The 13,551-nt window shown below is 46.4% G+C and overlaps 6 protein-coding genes across 6 annotated transcripts; 4 read left to right on the top strand and 2 right to left on the bottom strand. All coding sequences in view use genetic code 12, as the record gives it.

Moving 5' to 3' along the window:
- Positions 1–703: 703 nt before the first annotated feature.
- CXQ85_000703 (pepsin-like aspartic protease) lies at positions 704–2,806 on the top strand (the record flags this gene model as incomplete). The annotated part of the gene is made up of 1 exon (XM_025484439.1): positions 704–2,806. The coding sequence occupies one exon, from the start codon at positions 704–706 to the stop codon at positions 2,804–2,806; it is 2,103 nt and encodes a 700-aa protein (XP_025342654.1).
- A 1,032-nt stretch (positions 2,807–3,838) lies between these two features.
- On the top strand, positions 3,839–4,336 carry RPL12 (60S ribosomal protein uL11; the record flags this gene model as incomplete). The annotated part of the gene is made up of 1 exon (XM_025484440.1): positions 3,839–4,336. One exon carries the CDS (start codon positions 3,839–3,841, stop codon positions 4,334–4,336), a length of 498 nt encoding a protein of 165 aa, XP_025342655.1.
- Positions 4,337–5,777: 1,441 nt separating this feature from the next.
- Positions 5,778–7,003, top strand: CXQ85_000705 (uncharacterized protein; the record flags this gene model as incomplete). Its single annotated transcript, XM_025484441.1, has 2 exons — positions 5,778–5,793; positions 5,838–7,003. The coding sequence occupies 2 exons, from the start codon at positions 5,778–5,780 to the stop codon at positions 7,001–7,003; spliced, it is 1,182 nt and encodes a 393-aa protein (XP_025342656.1).
- Positions 7,004–7,730: 727 nt separating this feature from the next.
- On the top strand, positions 7,731–9,944 carry UTP4 (Utp4p; the record flags this gene model as incomplete). The annotated part of the gene is made up of 1 exon (XM_025484442.1): positions 7,731–9,944. The coding sequence occupies one exon, from the start codon at positions 7,731–7,733 to the stop codon at positions 9,942–9,944; it is 2,214 nt and encodes a 737-aa protein (XP_025342657.1).
- A 78-nt stretch (positions 9,945–10,022) lies between these two features.
- CXQ85_000707 (uncharacterized protein) lies at positions 10,023–11,213 on the bottom strand (the record flags this gene model as incomplete). Its single annotated transcript, XM_025484443.1, has 1 exon — positions 10,023–11,213. One exon carries the CDS (start codon positions 11,211–11,213, stop codon positions 10,023–10,025), a length of 1,191 nt encoding a protein of 396 aa, XP_025342658.1.
- Positions 11,214–12,310: 1,097 nt separating this feature from the next.
- Positions 12,311–13,435, bottom strand: ERG6 (sterol 24-C-methyltransferase; the record flags this gene model as incomplete). The annotated part of the gene is made up of 1 exon (XM_025484444.1): positions 12,311–13,435. One exon carries the CDS (start codon positions 13,433–13,435, stop codon positions 12,311–12,313), a length of 1,125 nt encoding a protein of 374 aa, XP_025342659.1.
- Between the last annotated feature and the right edge of the window lie 116 nt (positions 13,436–13,551).

Genomic DNA, 13,551 nt, shown 5'->3' on the forward strand with positions numbered 1-13,551 from the left:
TGCTCTGTGTAAAGGAGGTCACCAGCGGTATGTTCCTTATGGATATTAACTACCGTTGGGGTCCAATGGTTGGTGACATCAGCCGCACCCATTGATCAAAAGCTACCCCAATTCCAGATGAACCAAACTAGAAAATACGAACCTCAGGTCGTCCGTATTCGGCTCCGTGGCCACGGGAAATGCCCGTATAATTGCATGTGGAGTATTTTCGTTTTTCGTTTGATACGGCTTTTTTTCGTTGACTAACCAGATTCCACTAGTGGCTTTGAAGTACCCTTTATTCGGCCTACTTTCCCCGTACCAACAAAGATAAGCCGAATCGTTTTTGCCGTGGGCTCCAATATCCATTTAACTTTTCCAGTGATCTGATTGGCCAGATTGACAATTTTTACCTGTCATCAAATTGTCTGTTTTCCATCTTCCATCTTCCTTTCCCATCCAGTCAGATCTGACTCTTTCTCGCTTTCTGACGCATTACTTGCATAAGCCGTACGTTACCGATAAGCCTCTCCAACCAGGTACCCCTTATGAGGAGCCACACAGATTACGAGATCCAGAATACGTGAAACGCTTCCATTTTTGGCTACAAGTCATTAGGTTTGGCTGGGAAATCTTGTATTTTGGCCCTTCTGTGCCGTTGGTGAATGTCCCTTTTTCGCAGCCACGTTGGGTCGGGCCGCACGGCTGACACTGACTATAAAAGATGGAAAATGCCTTGAATTGGAGCAGTATAGGCAAGAAAATGAAGTTTTTGTTCTGGATTGCGCCTGTTCTGGCAATCCTACTGCTTGATTTTACTGTCCAGCGTGGCAATTCGTTTGGCGATAAGAGCATCGACAAAAAGCCTTATGTGAAGAGAGATGGCTTCGAGATGACCGTGGAGAACGAACGGATGTTCTATGTGGCTCAATTGGAGATTGGCTCGCTGAAGGATAAAGTGGAGGTTTTGGTTGATACGGGTTCTTCTGATCTTTGGGTTCCTTCGAACAACTGCAGTGCAGATTCGCCTTATTCGTATAAGAAGAGAGCGAACAATAAGAGAAGAGTGTTGGATTACCTTCCTGCTACTGTAGGTGGGAAACCGGAGTCTGGAGCAAAGGGTGTGCTTCCTCACGGTCCAGGGAAAGTCAAGTCGGTGGTCAATAAAGTGGCTGTTCCTACGCAAACTGAAAGCGTATCGACAATGACAGAGAACGTCGATGGAGTGAATAAGTACTACTACACAACGTACTACTACACGTTGAATTATTACTCCTACTATACCAACTACTATACTTACGACTACTATTCGGATTATTACTCCGACTATTACTCGAGTTACGACGCCTACTACTCGGATTACTACTCCCGTTCGTACCGCCAGTACACCCTGTTGTTGTCTGACTATTACCTGAACTACTACCAGTCCTACTCGGATTATTACCTGTCTTACTATGGTCACTACTACCCATCGAGAAGTTATGCTGGTCGCTCGAGCGATATCTCGGCATGTACCCTGTACGGTACTTACAATACTGGCAAGTCCGATTCGTTCAAGAGAAACGACACTTTGGGTGAATTCGCTATCAACTATGGTGATGGTTCATATGCTTTTGGTGAGTACGTTGTTGACGATGTTTCTGTTGGAGGCCAGAAGGTCAAGGGTCTCAATTTCGCCGTTTGTGACGATACAGACTCTGAAGTTGGGGTTCTTGGTATTGGGCTTCCTGCCTTGGAAGCATCGTACTACTTGGGTGCCAAGGATAAATCTTACTCAAACCAGTATGAGAACCTTCCCATGCTCCTTAAGCTGCAAGGAGTGATCAAGAAGAACATGTACTCTGTTTCCTTGGGTAAGAACAATGCCCTGGAGGGAAGTGTGCTTTTTGGTGCTGTGGACCATTCAAAGTATACTGGATCTCTCCAGAAAGTGAAGTTTCTTAATCGTTACGAGAAGGTGGGCGAGAAGAACCCTGTCTACCTTGAAATTGCCATGGATTCCATTAGTGGTAAGAACCTTGCAGTGAACTACAGGACATCGGTTTTGCTTGATACTGGTGCTTCCAATAACTACTTGCCTCATGAGTATGTGAGCCGTATTGGTAAACTCTTGGGAGGCTCCGAATCTTCAAGCTACGGCTACTGGGAGGTCCCATGCAAGCACTTGGACCTGGACGAAGAGCTTACTTTCGATTTTAGTGGAATCAAGATCAAGATTCCTATCAAGAGTCTTATCATGGAGTCCACCTCTTCGTCTTACTGCTACTTGGGTATTTTCGAAGACGAAAAGACGCCTACTTTGGGTGACAGTTTCCTTCGTAATGTCTATGCCGTCTATGATTTGGAGAACTACGAAGTTGCCTTGGCACAGGCTGCTGATGGTTCTGATGATCTGGATATTGAAGAAGTGTCGAGTGATATTCCAAGTGCTCTGACTGCTCTGCGTTACGACTTCACGTCTATCAGTGCGATGTTTGAGTACACAGATTTGGGTTCAAGGTCCCGTTTGACGCTCTACACTGAGCTGTTCAACAACATCGCTCCTACAGCCACCCCTGAAAGTACTGACGACTCGTTCTCGCTTTTGACGAATTCAGACTTGTACACTTATTCTACCAGATCAAGACGTACCTACACTCCGCTTGCCTCACGAAACGCAACGTCTCTCTTCAATACCGCCGACCATGGTCCAACTGGAAGCATGTCTTCTGCCACCTTCACTCGTGGAGCTGACTCCACGCTGGAAAAAGGTGACGCCGCAATGCCTGGTGCTACGGGTCTACTTTATACGCTTCTTGCTATTCTTTCCGCCCTCCTGATTATTTGATTTTTTGCAAAAGATCTAGTTCGGTTTCTAATTAAAAATTGTTGTCTAGAAATATACTAATAGGCCAAGGTGGTGTAGTAAAGTAGGAATAATAGGAAATTAGTAGCACACATCCTCATCATGGTACTTATGCGTCCTCAATTACAAAGAGTGACTCTGTAAATACAAAATTTACAATGTGTCTATCTAAGGGCTTTTAAGTATTCAGCTTGAAATTTGTTAGTGTTTTAATGTTTAAGTGGCTCTATCATTTGGTGTTTGTAGGTTCATTTAATAAAGAATACTTCAGTAGAAGGCACTAAACAATTCCTTACTTCCAATATATAAAAGCTACACAAAATTTGTCAACAATGAATATTTGTGAAGAAAATTTAAGTTTCTTTGAATAAAGAATTTAATAACTAATACCTTCAATTCATCAGAGGTGTACTGCTTAAATGGTGATCTACAGACAGAAGAAGCATGAACAGTGCCAACTACACCAGCCCAAAACAACCAGCACACCAAAAAAACCACCGTCAAGTACCAAAAAGAATTCAATTTTTAACTACCATTTTCCATCAGCACTAGTTCATTACCCTCTACTTTCATTGGGTCCACCTCTATACCTACTTATACTACATACCACAGCTGCACCACATACCCCATCAATACAACCACCATACACCAATGACCCTCAATTACATGCAATATTAAACGCTTTCGCCACAACCTCTATAATTCTCCCTTCACTGCTAATTTTTCCCAGGCTGGAGCCTGGGATGGGAAGTGTTGGGTGGTGGTTATAGGGCTCCAGCCCTATCCACGTGACCCATCCCACCTAACAAACACACTGCACACTGAGAACCAGTCCGCGCATCTCTACCGCCCATCTACGCATCCCCCATAGTTAACAATCCAAAGACAGTGGAAAGTTTTTGTGGGTCACGTGCGTCACCGTTCCAGCGCTGTCGCTACGCTGCCTAAAATTTTTTGCAAAAAAAAAAAGTCCTCCCATTTCTCTCTCTCCCATATCTTCAAGACTCAGAGACAATGCCTCCAAAATTCGACCCTAGTGAAGTTAAGTTCTTGTACTTGAGAGCCGTCGGTGGTGAAATCGGTGCTTCCTCCGCTCTTGCCCCAAAGATCGGTCCTCTTGGTTTGTCCCCAAAGAAGGTTGGTGAGGACATTGCTAAGGCCACCAAGGACTTCAAGGGTATCAAGGTTACCGTTCAGTTGAGAATCCAGAACAGACAGGCCACCGCCTCTGTTGTTCCATCTGCCTCTTCTCTTGTCATTACTGCCTTGAAGGAGCCACCAAGAGACAGAAAGAAGGAGAAGAACGTTAAGCACAGTGGTAACATTCCTCTTGACCAGATCTTCGAGATTGCCAGACAGATGAGAGAGAAGTCTTTCGGTAAGACTTTGGCTTCTGTCACCAAGGAGATCTTGGGTACTGCCCAGTCTGTCGGCTGCCGTGTCGAGTACAAGAACCCCCACGACATCATTGAGGCCATTGACAATGGTGAGATCGATGTTCCAGAAAACTAGGTGTAATACATAGGGTAATATATTTTACGTCAAAGAATGACTGAAACGGCATCGATGCCGCTAGGCATCGGCCGTCTGGCGTCAGCCATCTGGCTTCGGGGCCGTCATTGAACCTTTCGGGTCCCGATGACCTGCTCTGGCTGATGTCCTAATGTAGTGAAAGATCTAATCAATGTATGAATAGCTAGATGAGTGAGCGTTAGGCTGATTAGGTGAGCTCAGGCTTTCCTTGTTTATCTTTCCAGATCAGGGCTTCATGTATACACTTAAAGAGTGTGGGTTGAAGTAAAACGACTCCAATGGGCTTAAGAGTGGTCTATCGACGTCCAAAGCTTTTCTTTTGGGCGTCTCGTGGCCGATGGAATCGTAAATAACGTAGTTTGGGTATTTAGCTTGCCTAGATCAAAGCCTGGAGGCTTGTTATGGTACATGAATGGTCCAGTGGGCATCAATATTGAGCGATGAAAGCTTCCTTCGATCAATACATTTAGAGGGCATTTAAAGAAAAAAAAAAAATAGCAAGCCTTTCCATAGTTAATATTATATTTGGAGCTCTTTGGCGGTGGTAACAGGGGCTGTCAATAAAAAAGGCTCCAAAGCATCAAATAACGTCATTCCCTAACTATACTGCTCAGTTTCCAGGTAAATTTACCTCCTTTCCTTCTAGAATGGTCAAAATTACAATGTGAAAAAATTTTACATTCAATCCATCTCTTTACTGGCCTCACTGCTCAGCACCAAGACAATAATAGTACCCACAGATGTCCAACCATCCAACAACCACACCTTCCTGAGACCTCCCAAGCTCTATAAAAGTCTACCTTGTGTCCGTTTGCAACCAAAATAAACCCCAAATTGCCTATACCATCTTATTTCTCTCCCTTGTCCATCCCATCCACTCAGTACCACCATACTTACCCATCCTCACCACCACATCCAGCCATTTCCACCCACCACGCTCCAAATCCACCTCCACTAACCCCAGACCTTCTTCATACCCTTCCCAATTCATTCCATAACTTTTCAGCCAATTCCCACCATCCAATCCCACTCTCCACCACCTTTCCTCACATTTTGCAACCATTTCAGTACCCGCATAAACCTGCCGTGGTAACCCTCCACCAAATCCACACCTTACCCCCAAAAACCCCAAAAAAAATACCAAAACCACGCCAAACCAACCCAAATACGTCCACCTACACCTTCCTCTAATTTCCCCCGGCCCTCCAAAACCTTCTTTACTTTACACTTCCTCGGCACCCCCAATTCCCCACAGTCTCTAGAGGGTCCCGCCTCACGTGCACGCCAAACCGTCCCGTCCCGCACCCATACTATTTACTGTTTACTCCAGATTAACAACTACACTTTCATTCGACATTGTCATATATCCAGACTGTTTGGTAGATTTTTCGATTTCTCGTTTCCATAGTTACCATTTGCCATGTCTGACCCAATCGGTATGTTTTTTGCTTTTGATATCTTATCCAGTCACTAACTCCAGATCGTGTGTTTGTCAAGGCAATTACCACCATCAGAGCTCTATCTTCACGTTCCAACTATGGCACGTTGCCCAGGCCGCCAGCAGAGAACCGTGTGAAGCTTTATGGGCTTTATAAGCAGGCCACAGAGGGTAATGTGGTGGGAATTATGGCCAGACCGCAGGGCCATACGCTTGAAGACGAGGGCGCCAAAAAGAAGTGGGACGCCTGGAAGAGAGAGGAAGGGCTTTCACGTACAGAGGCCAAGAGGCAGTATATTCTGTACCTTATTGAAACGATGAGAGTTTATGCGAGCGGCACTTCGGAGGCCAGAGAGTTGCTAGGTGAATTGGAGTACCTCTGGGACCAAATCAAGGATGTGGAGTTTTCCGACGAGGAGGACCCGGCTGCTGCCCGTCGTTTCCAGAGCCCGTTTGCTTCTCAGCCAGGGTACGAGCCGGTGAATAGGTTTGTTTCGAAACTGCCGGATTTGGATCAGTCAGAAAGGCTCTCCACGGGAACCCCGTGGCCTATTGGCAGCACATACCTGGCGCTGGTATCGAACCAGCAGTACCGTAATAACTTGGAGCAGATTTACTCCCATCTGACACGAAACACACAGCTCCTGTTGAACGAGTACGTGCAGCAACAACGTAATAAAGGTGCTCAATCCGTATACCTGATGTCGGGCCGCCGAGGTCTCACCAATGCAGGCTCAGTGGCTGGTACCAGTCGACCCGATGGAGGCAAAGTGCCAGAAGCAACGCTTGAAGACTTCCGCAACTGGCAAGGCGAGATCAACAGTATTGTGAATAAACTCTCAAAAGAGTTCATAGGCCGCAAGAATAGCGGCAGAAGTGCCTACTCTCTGTCGGAGCTGGAGCTGGCTCTGGAGCTGGAACTCGATCCAAGGGAAAGACTCAAGAAGAGAGTAAAGCATGTGCTTCGGATCGTCGGTATCCAGGCGTTGCATTTCTTGAAGAACCTCTCTATCAGCGTGGTGGCGCTTCTCTTCCTTGTGTGGTGTATCAAGCGTAACGTGAAGGTTGAGCTGACGTTAGTGAAGCAGCAGCTTGACTCTACGCGTCGTAAGAAGGAGCTTGTGGTGAACATGATCGTCAACACTGACGAGAACAAATGGTTTGTACGCATGCTCTCGTTCATCAACAGCTTTGTGGGCTTCGTCTAGCCATCCCGTCCCGTCCCTGTTGTGCTGTCCATAGACTATATAAAGCATTATGAGCAATGAAGAAACCAGAAGACTGTTGTAAGTCTAGGCAGGCGAGATGTTGGTGAGCCTTCAGAGGGACCAAGGCTGTTCCAAACAAGTGACCATTCCAACGACCTCAATTGCGAAACTTAGCAAGTCTATCATTTCCTGAATGTTTTTTCTCGACACATAGCCATCAGTATCAAAATATGGGACATGACAGTATGGGCCATATGGGCAGCTCTACACGCGGAATCCAAGGGAACCATCACTACCCGCCATTCGAAGAAGCGTAATTTTCCAATATAATTTCAAAACCCTTTCAGCTTCATAAAATTGAAATCTCCCTTTTTTATATCAATTTCCATGAATTACACTTCAAACCACTCCTCTCCATCTATTCCATAGTGCACCCAAAGCGTACCGCTCCATAGTTAAGCGCGATGAGACCACCACCCCAAACGTTTCCACCATCTGCCCAAAGCTCCACCCAAAACAACCAAACACTAGATTCTCTATCAAATTCCAACCTTCAAAATTAACTCACCCTTCCCTTACAGTCCAAAACTGCTTGGATTTACGGTCCCTCCAAATCTGTCCACGTGACCTGGGTGCAAAAATTCGTAGATGGCATCGAGCACTCATGCACACCCATCACCTAGATTTCATACCAAAACCACCTACGCCCTTTCATCACCACTTCATCATGGATATCCACAGGTGCCGATTTGTGGATTACACGCCTCACAGTGTCACGGCACTTGCGTTTTCCCATGCCCTGGCTGCAACTGCACACCCTCCCAAGGGCCTTCGTATGGCTCTAGGAAGAGCCAATGGTGATATTGAAATATGGTCTCCAAGAGCCAACTGGACCCATGAGTTGACGCTACCGGGCGCACGTGGCCGTACAGTTGAGGGACTCGTTTGGGCATCTCCAAAAGGCTCGGGCCAGCCTCCTAGACTTTTTTCGATTGGTGGTAGTACTTACATCACTGAATGGGACCTTCGTACGCTTCGGCCCAAGACCAACTACGACTGCAATGCCGGTGTGATTTGGTGTATTGATGCTAACGAGACTGGCGATAAGTTGGCAGTTGGCTGTGACGACGGAAGCGTTGTTCTTGTTGATATCTCTGGAGGCCCTGGTGTGATGGAGCACTCTATGATATGCCAGAGACAGGATCAGAGAGTTTTGGGACTTGCGTTTTACGGGAAGAATATGGTAGTTGCAGGCTGTGCTGATGCTCTGGTTCGTTGTTGGCAGGTTGCTCTGGATAACGACGAGTCTAGTGACAAGAATGGCCGTATTGTGGGTACCATGAAGGTAGACCGCAGTAAGACTGAATCTACGCTTGTGTGGACCGTCTTGGCTTTCCCTGAGCGTGGCCAATTTGTTACTGGTGACAGTACCGGTTCTATCAAGGTATGGGATGCAAAGAACTTTACCATGGTGCTGAATTTCAATGCTCACGAGGCCGATGTGCTTTGTTTGACCAGAAACGCTGTTGGTGATAAGTTCTTTTCTGCTGGTATCGACAGAAAGATCCACCATTTCACCTGTCTCAGACCACGCGCCGGTCCTGGCGAAGCCAAGAAGCAAAAGGCTCGTTGGATCGATAACGGCAGTAGACTTATGCATACCAACGATGTCAGAGCGATGGCCATTTACGAAAGTAAGAGCTTTGGTGTGATCGTCAGTGGAGGTGTTGAGCGTTCATTCATCGTTCAAGAGACCGAACTGTTCGAAACTGGTCCCTTCAAAAAGATCCTCATGGACCAACAAGTATCCAACATCCATGTCCATCCTCAGAGCCGTCTTGTGGCCCTCTTCCAAGACCAAACCGTCAAGGTCTGGGGATTGGCTGATCACAGACACAAGCTTTTGGCCAAGCTCACGTTGGCTGATGACGATAACATTACCAGTATTAGCATAGGCGAGGAGTTCGAGGCTGGCAAGCAGTACTTGGCTGTGGCCACCATTAACTCTGTCAAATTGTTCGTTCTAGAGCACCAGAACTCGAAAATGGCAGTGGCAAAGATTCGTGACGACGAGTTCGAGGAAGCTGTTGCCGGCGGTAAGAAATTATGGGTTTACAAAGGCAACAAGCTTCTCGTGTTGACGCCAGAAAACGAGTTCTACAAGTTTAACATTACAGATAAAAAAATCAGTCTTGTCGATGAAGTCGACAGCATCGACGACGGAACCGAAACCGCCGTCCAAAAGAGCGGTATCGACTACTACAACAGTGTTCGCTGTGTTTCCATTGCCCCAGACCACTCCAAGATTGTCGTGGCCAGATTTAATGACGCTGTGGAGGTTCTTCCTCTTCAAGGTAAGCAAAAGGCTTTCCTTTTAACCAAACCATCTACATCTGTTCATCTCATGGACGTTACCGCAGACAATACGGTAGTTGTGATGACGCAAGAAAATAGAATCTACGAATTCCTTCTCAAACTGGGCGGCAGACTTTTGACCGAATGGTCTGAGAAGAATTCAGAGAATGTGCCACTGGCTCTTCTCAAACAAGCACAAAAGCCCATGGGTCTTTTCGTCAGCGATAAGAGAGTATGGGTTTACGGCAGCACATGGATGGCTTTTGTTGATATGTCAAAGAACATGAGCCACTCGCGTGCTTCCCGTGGGTCCCTCAAGAGAGGTCGTAACGGTCTCAGTATCAATGATGAAGAGGATGTCAGTGAACAAATAGTCAAGGAGTTCGTGAAGAACGACGAGGAGGAAGATGACCAGATGGTCGATGGAGACGAAGACAGCAAGGACAAACCTGCTTTCTGGATAACACAAAAGTATAGACCCATTCTCAAGGTCGCTGCTGTGCAGCAGGACTTGTTGGTGGTGGAGAGAGACGCATTTGCATTGCCCCAGGCGCTGGCCTTCGATGTGCCTGTGTACCGTGTGTAATAGATAGGAAAACTAGCATAGAGTATACTACACGGGAATGATGTAGACATGAGTTTCTTGGTCGTAGATAGTACACATTTATTCGTCGTAATTGATTTCAGGGACGATTCTGGCAGCCTGGAAGAAAACACGAGCAGCGGCACCGAGACCCATTAAACATTTCTGGGGCTTACCGTTATCGGAGTCCTCGCCCTTAAGACTCACATCCTTCTTGCCGCCAAACTCTTCCTGGTAGAGTTCTGCCTTTTCAGGGTAAGTTCTATTTGGCTCGAAACTCTGGATGTACAATCCATCTTCAGGGTCCTTGGCGTACTTGTAGTACATCAAGATGTTACGAAGCACCTCGTCGTGAATTTGCTTTGGCAAGCCTTCAGGAGCATCACTACCGACGTACAACAAGTAGTCGGCAAGACCCTCAATCAACAATTGCGTCCAGTAGTTAGGATCACGCCAGTAACGGAGCTCGTTGGGGTAATCTCTGTCATAGAAAGGCACGTTAGGGTTGATAGCAGCCTTAGCCAAGTCATCGGCAATGGTCTTCCATTTCTCATCCTTGGTAATATGCCACAAGTGGGCAGCACAGGACAAGGTAGTACCGGTGTTATAGGTAAGTTTACCGTTTTCAAACTTCATGCCATCTGGCTGGACACCATCGATAATACACTTATCGCCCTTATCCTGAAGGGTATCAATCTGCCACTGCGTGCATTTGGCTGCAAAATCCACATACGTCTTGGCCTCATCAGGAATAAACTTGGAAATCTGAAGACAAGCCTTAGCCACTTCAGCGGTAGTACAAGCATTGACATATGTCTTTGAAACGTGCCATTTCACGCCTCCAATCTTTGGATGCCAGCCTCCCATAAGGAACCTGGTCAATTCACGTCCCTGGTCCAAGAAACGTTTATCGCCAGTAACCTCATAGGCAGTAAGCATTGCACTGGCAACCTGAGCGTCATCATCATAGTACACATCGTTATCGTTACCACTATTCTCAGCAGCAGAGTAGCCCTTGGTATGGTGGTTCTTGTAACGCTGGAAAGTGTCAATGGCAGGCCCGATAAGAGGCGTCAACTCAGGGTAGATTCTTGCACCGTCCACAATAGCCTGAGCAGCGACAGAAACCGCCCAAACCACAAAAGTGTCATTATTATAACACCCCAGGCACTTCTTAGGAGCCTTAAACTTCCTCTCGTTAGGGTTATAGAAGTAAAGCCACATGCCTCTGGCAATAGCGTAACCCTCCAAATTAGGATTTGTGAGCGTCATGATAGTAAGTACACAAAAGACGTGAGGATGTAGCGAAGATCGAAAGTTCTCTACGTCAGATTGATCTGGTTATCTGGGCAGGCGGCTCTTATATAGTTGCTGCGGGAGGTTGCTATCATGAGAAGGGCCCATTGTGCAGGGAGCATAGCCGGGAACGACGAAAGGACGGTTATTGGGGACTTGGAGGTTTGGGAAATGGCTGGTAATTTGGGTGGATGGTGTGGGCGTGGTTGTTTATGGTTTGGCTTTTTTTGTTTTCGATTATCGTTGAAACCTGATTTTTGGTGATGGTGTTGGAGAAGTGTCAGATCGCACTAATGGCTGCAAAACGGCACATTGGAGTATTATTAGGAACAATCTGGGAAGATGGATGGTAGAGAATTTGGATAAATGGGGAAGAAGGAGGAAGAAGGAGGTGGTGGTTTAGAGAGTGTTTGGGGATTTGGGAAGTGAAAAAATCAACCAAATATGTTAAGTTTTGGTTGTTCTGGATGGGTAGAAGCACCAAATGGTACTACTATAGCCAATGGAAGTGGCCATACAAAAGAGCGGTTTACGAAAGGAGGTTTTTTAAACCCAATTGACTCCTTTTACTGGTGGAATTGGATCATCTCTAATATAAATAGGAGGCGAAGACCACGGCGTTTTGTCCCTTCCACTCTCTTGGCAAATGCACCAACCCAACGTGGGCCATAGAATTCAATATGCTTTCATCAACCAATGGCTTATGCCATTGAGTGACACATCTAATTGATATAGAAGATTCATTGTCTCTACCTCATTTTGGGCCGTTTTGTGTCACACTTCTATCAGCACGACAAATCTGTCAATTGCTGTAAGGTTAGCAATGGTGCAGAAGAACAGGAAGAACTCTACTAAACAGCAAGAGAAGACGAAATTAGGCTTTTCAGACGTTTCCTTGACATCCTCGAAAATGGTCCAAATGTATCTTCGTATCTTTACGTCACTGGTATCAATGTGCATGCTTTATTGTTCAGACAATGCCTGGTCTACCCATACTGCAAAAGATCTATGTTGTATTATTTCTTGAGTTTATCGAATTATTAATTACTATGCAAACGATACGGACTCGACGTTTACTTAGAGTCCAATGGCTTTCTCACAACGTACAACATCATTGGAGTAAACAACTTCTGCTCACCACCCTTAACCAAGTTAATGGCAGCATCCTCCAAGGCACCAGTGACCTGTCTGGAGCCCTTTGGAGCGATACCAAGCTTTTCCATCAAGCCAACGAGCTCGGTGGTGACGCTTCTACCGAAACGAGAGGTTCTGAAAATGGTAAAGTAGTCACCCAAGCTCTGGGCATACTTGAACTGACCAGCCAATGGGTAGTACCATGGGATCTCGTCATCAACGTCAGAGCAGTCTCTCTGGTACTCAACCTCGAAACCAACGTTCTTAAGGGCCTGCTCGGCAACATCTCTCTTGTACATCTTTGGGATACCGTCACCAACCTCGATACCGTAGGCAATCTTACGGTGCTCCTCGTTGGTCTCGTCGTAGTTGTCGGTCATGACCCACTCGTAGACACCGAAAACTCCGCCTGGCTTCAAGACCTTGTAGATTTCAGAGTAGACACCCTCCAAGACTGGAGCGTGGACAGTGGCCTCAATGGCGTACACAGCGTCGAAAGACTCTGGCTCAAAGTCCATCTGCATGAAGTCACCCTTGACGTAAGACAACTTGTGGTCCATCTTGTACTTCTTGGCGTAGTGGTTGGCTCTCTCAATCTGGTAGTCGTTGTTGTTCAAACCAACAATGGTACAGTCAGTGAATCTGCAGATTTCTCTACCTGGACCACCGACACCACAGCCGACATCCAAAACCTTCATGTTCTCATCAAGGTTCATCTTGTGGGCCAAGTAGTGCTCGTGTCTGGCAGTGGCCTGTCTGAAAGCTTCACCCTTGTAGTAACGAGAGAAGTGGAACGACGAACCCCAACCGTACTCGTAGAAGTCAGTGACCAAGTTGTAGTAGTGGGAAGTCAACTGGGAGTAGTCACCCAATCTCTTCTTCTCGTCGTCCTCGGTGACACCACCGTCCCAGTGCTTGAAGTAACCGTTGTTGGCCACATCCGAGGCATCCTTAGACTTGGACATAAGAGCACCCAAACCAGTCTTCTGGTAAGAAGTACCGTGCAAAGCCTTAGCAAACTCCTGGTCTCTCTCGTGGTTCTTTTCAGCCAATGGAACAGACATTTTTGTTAATGGGTTATTAGTGTTGAAACTGTAGTGAAGCAAAAATGCTGGAGTGTGAAATTCTCTCGACTGGCTGGTGCGTTTATATAAACGCGCATGGTAGCTTTTTTTTTTTT

Source organism: Candidozyma haemuli (genome assembly GCF_002926055.2).
Source record: "Candidozyma haemuli strain B11899 chromosome Unknown A_2014730914, whole genome shotgun sequence".
Lineage (NCBI taxonomy): Eukaryota > Fungi > Ascomycota > Pichiomycetes > Serinales > Metschnikowiaceae > Candidozyma > Candidozyma haemuli.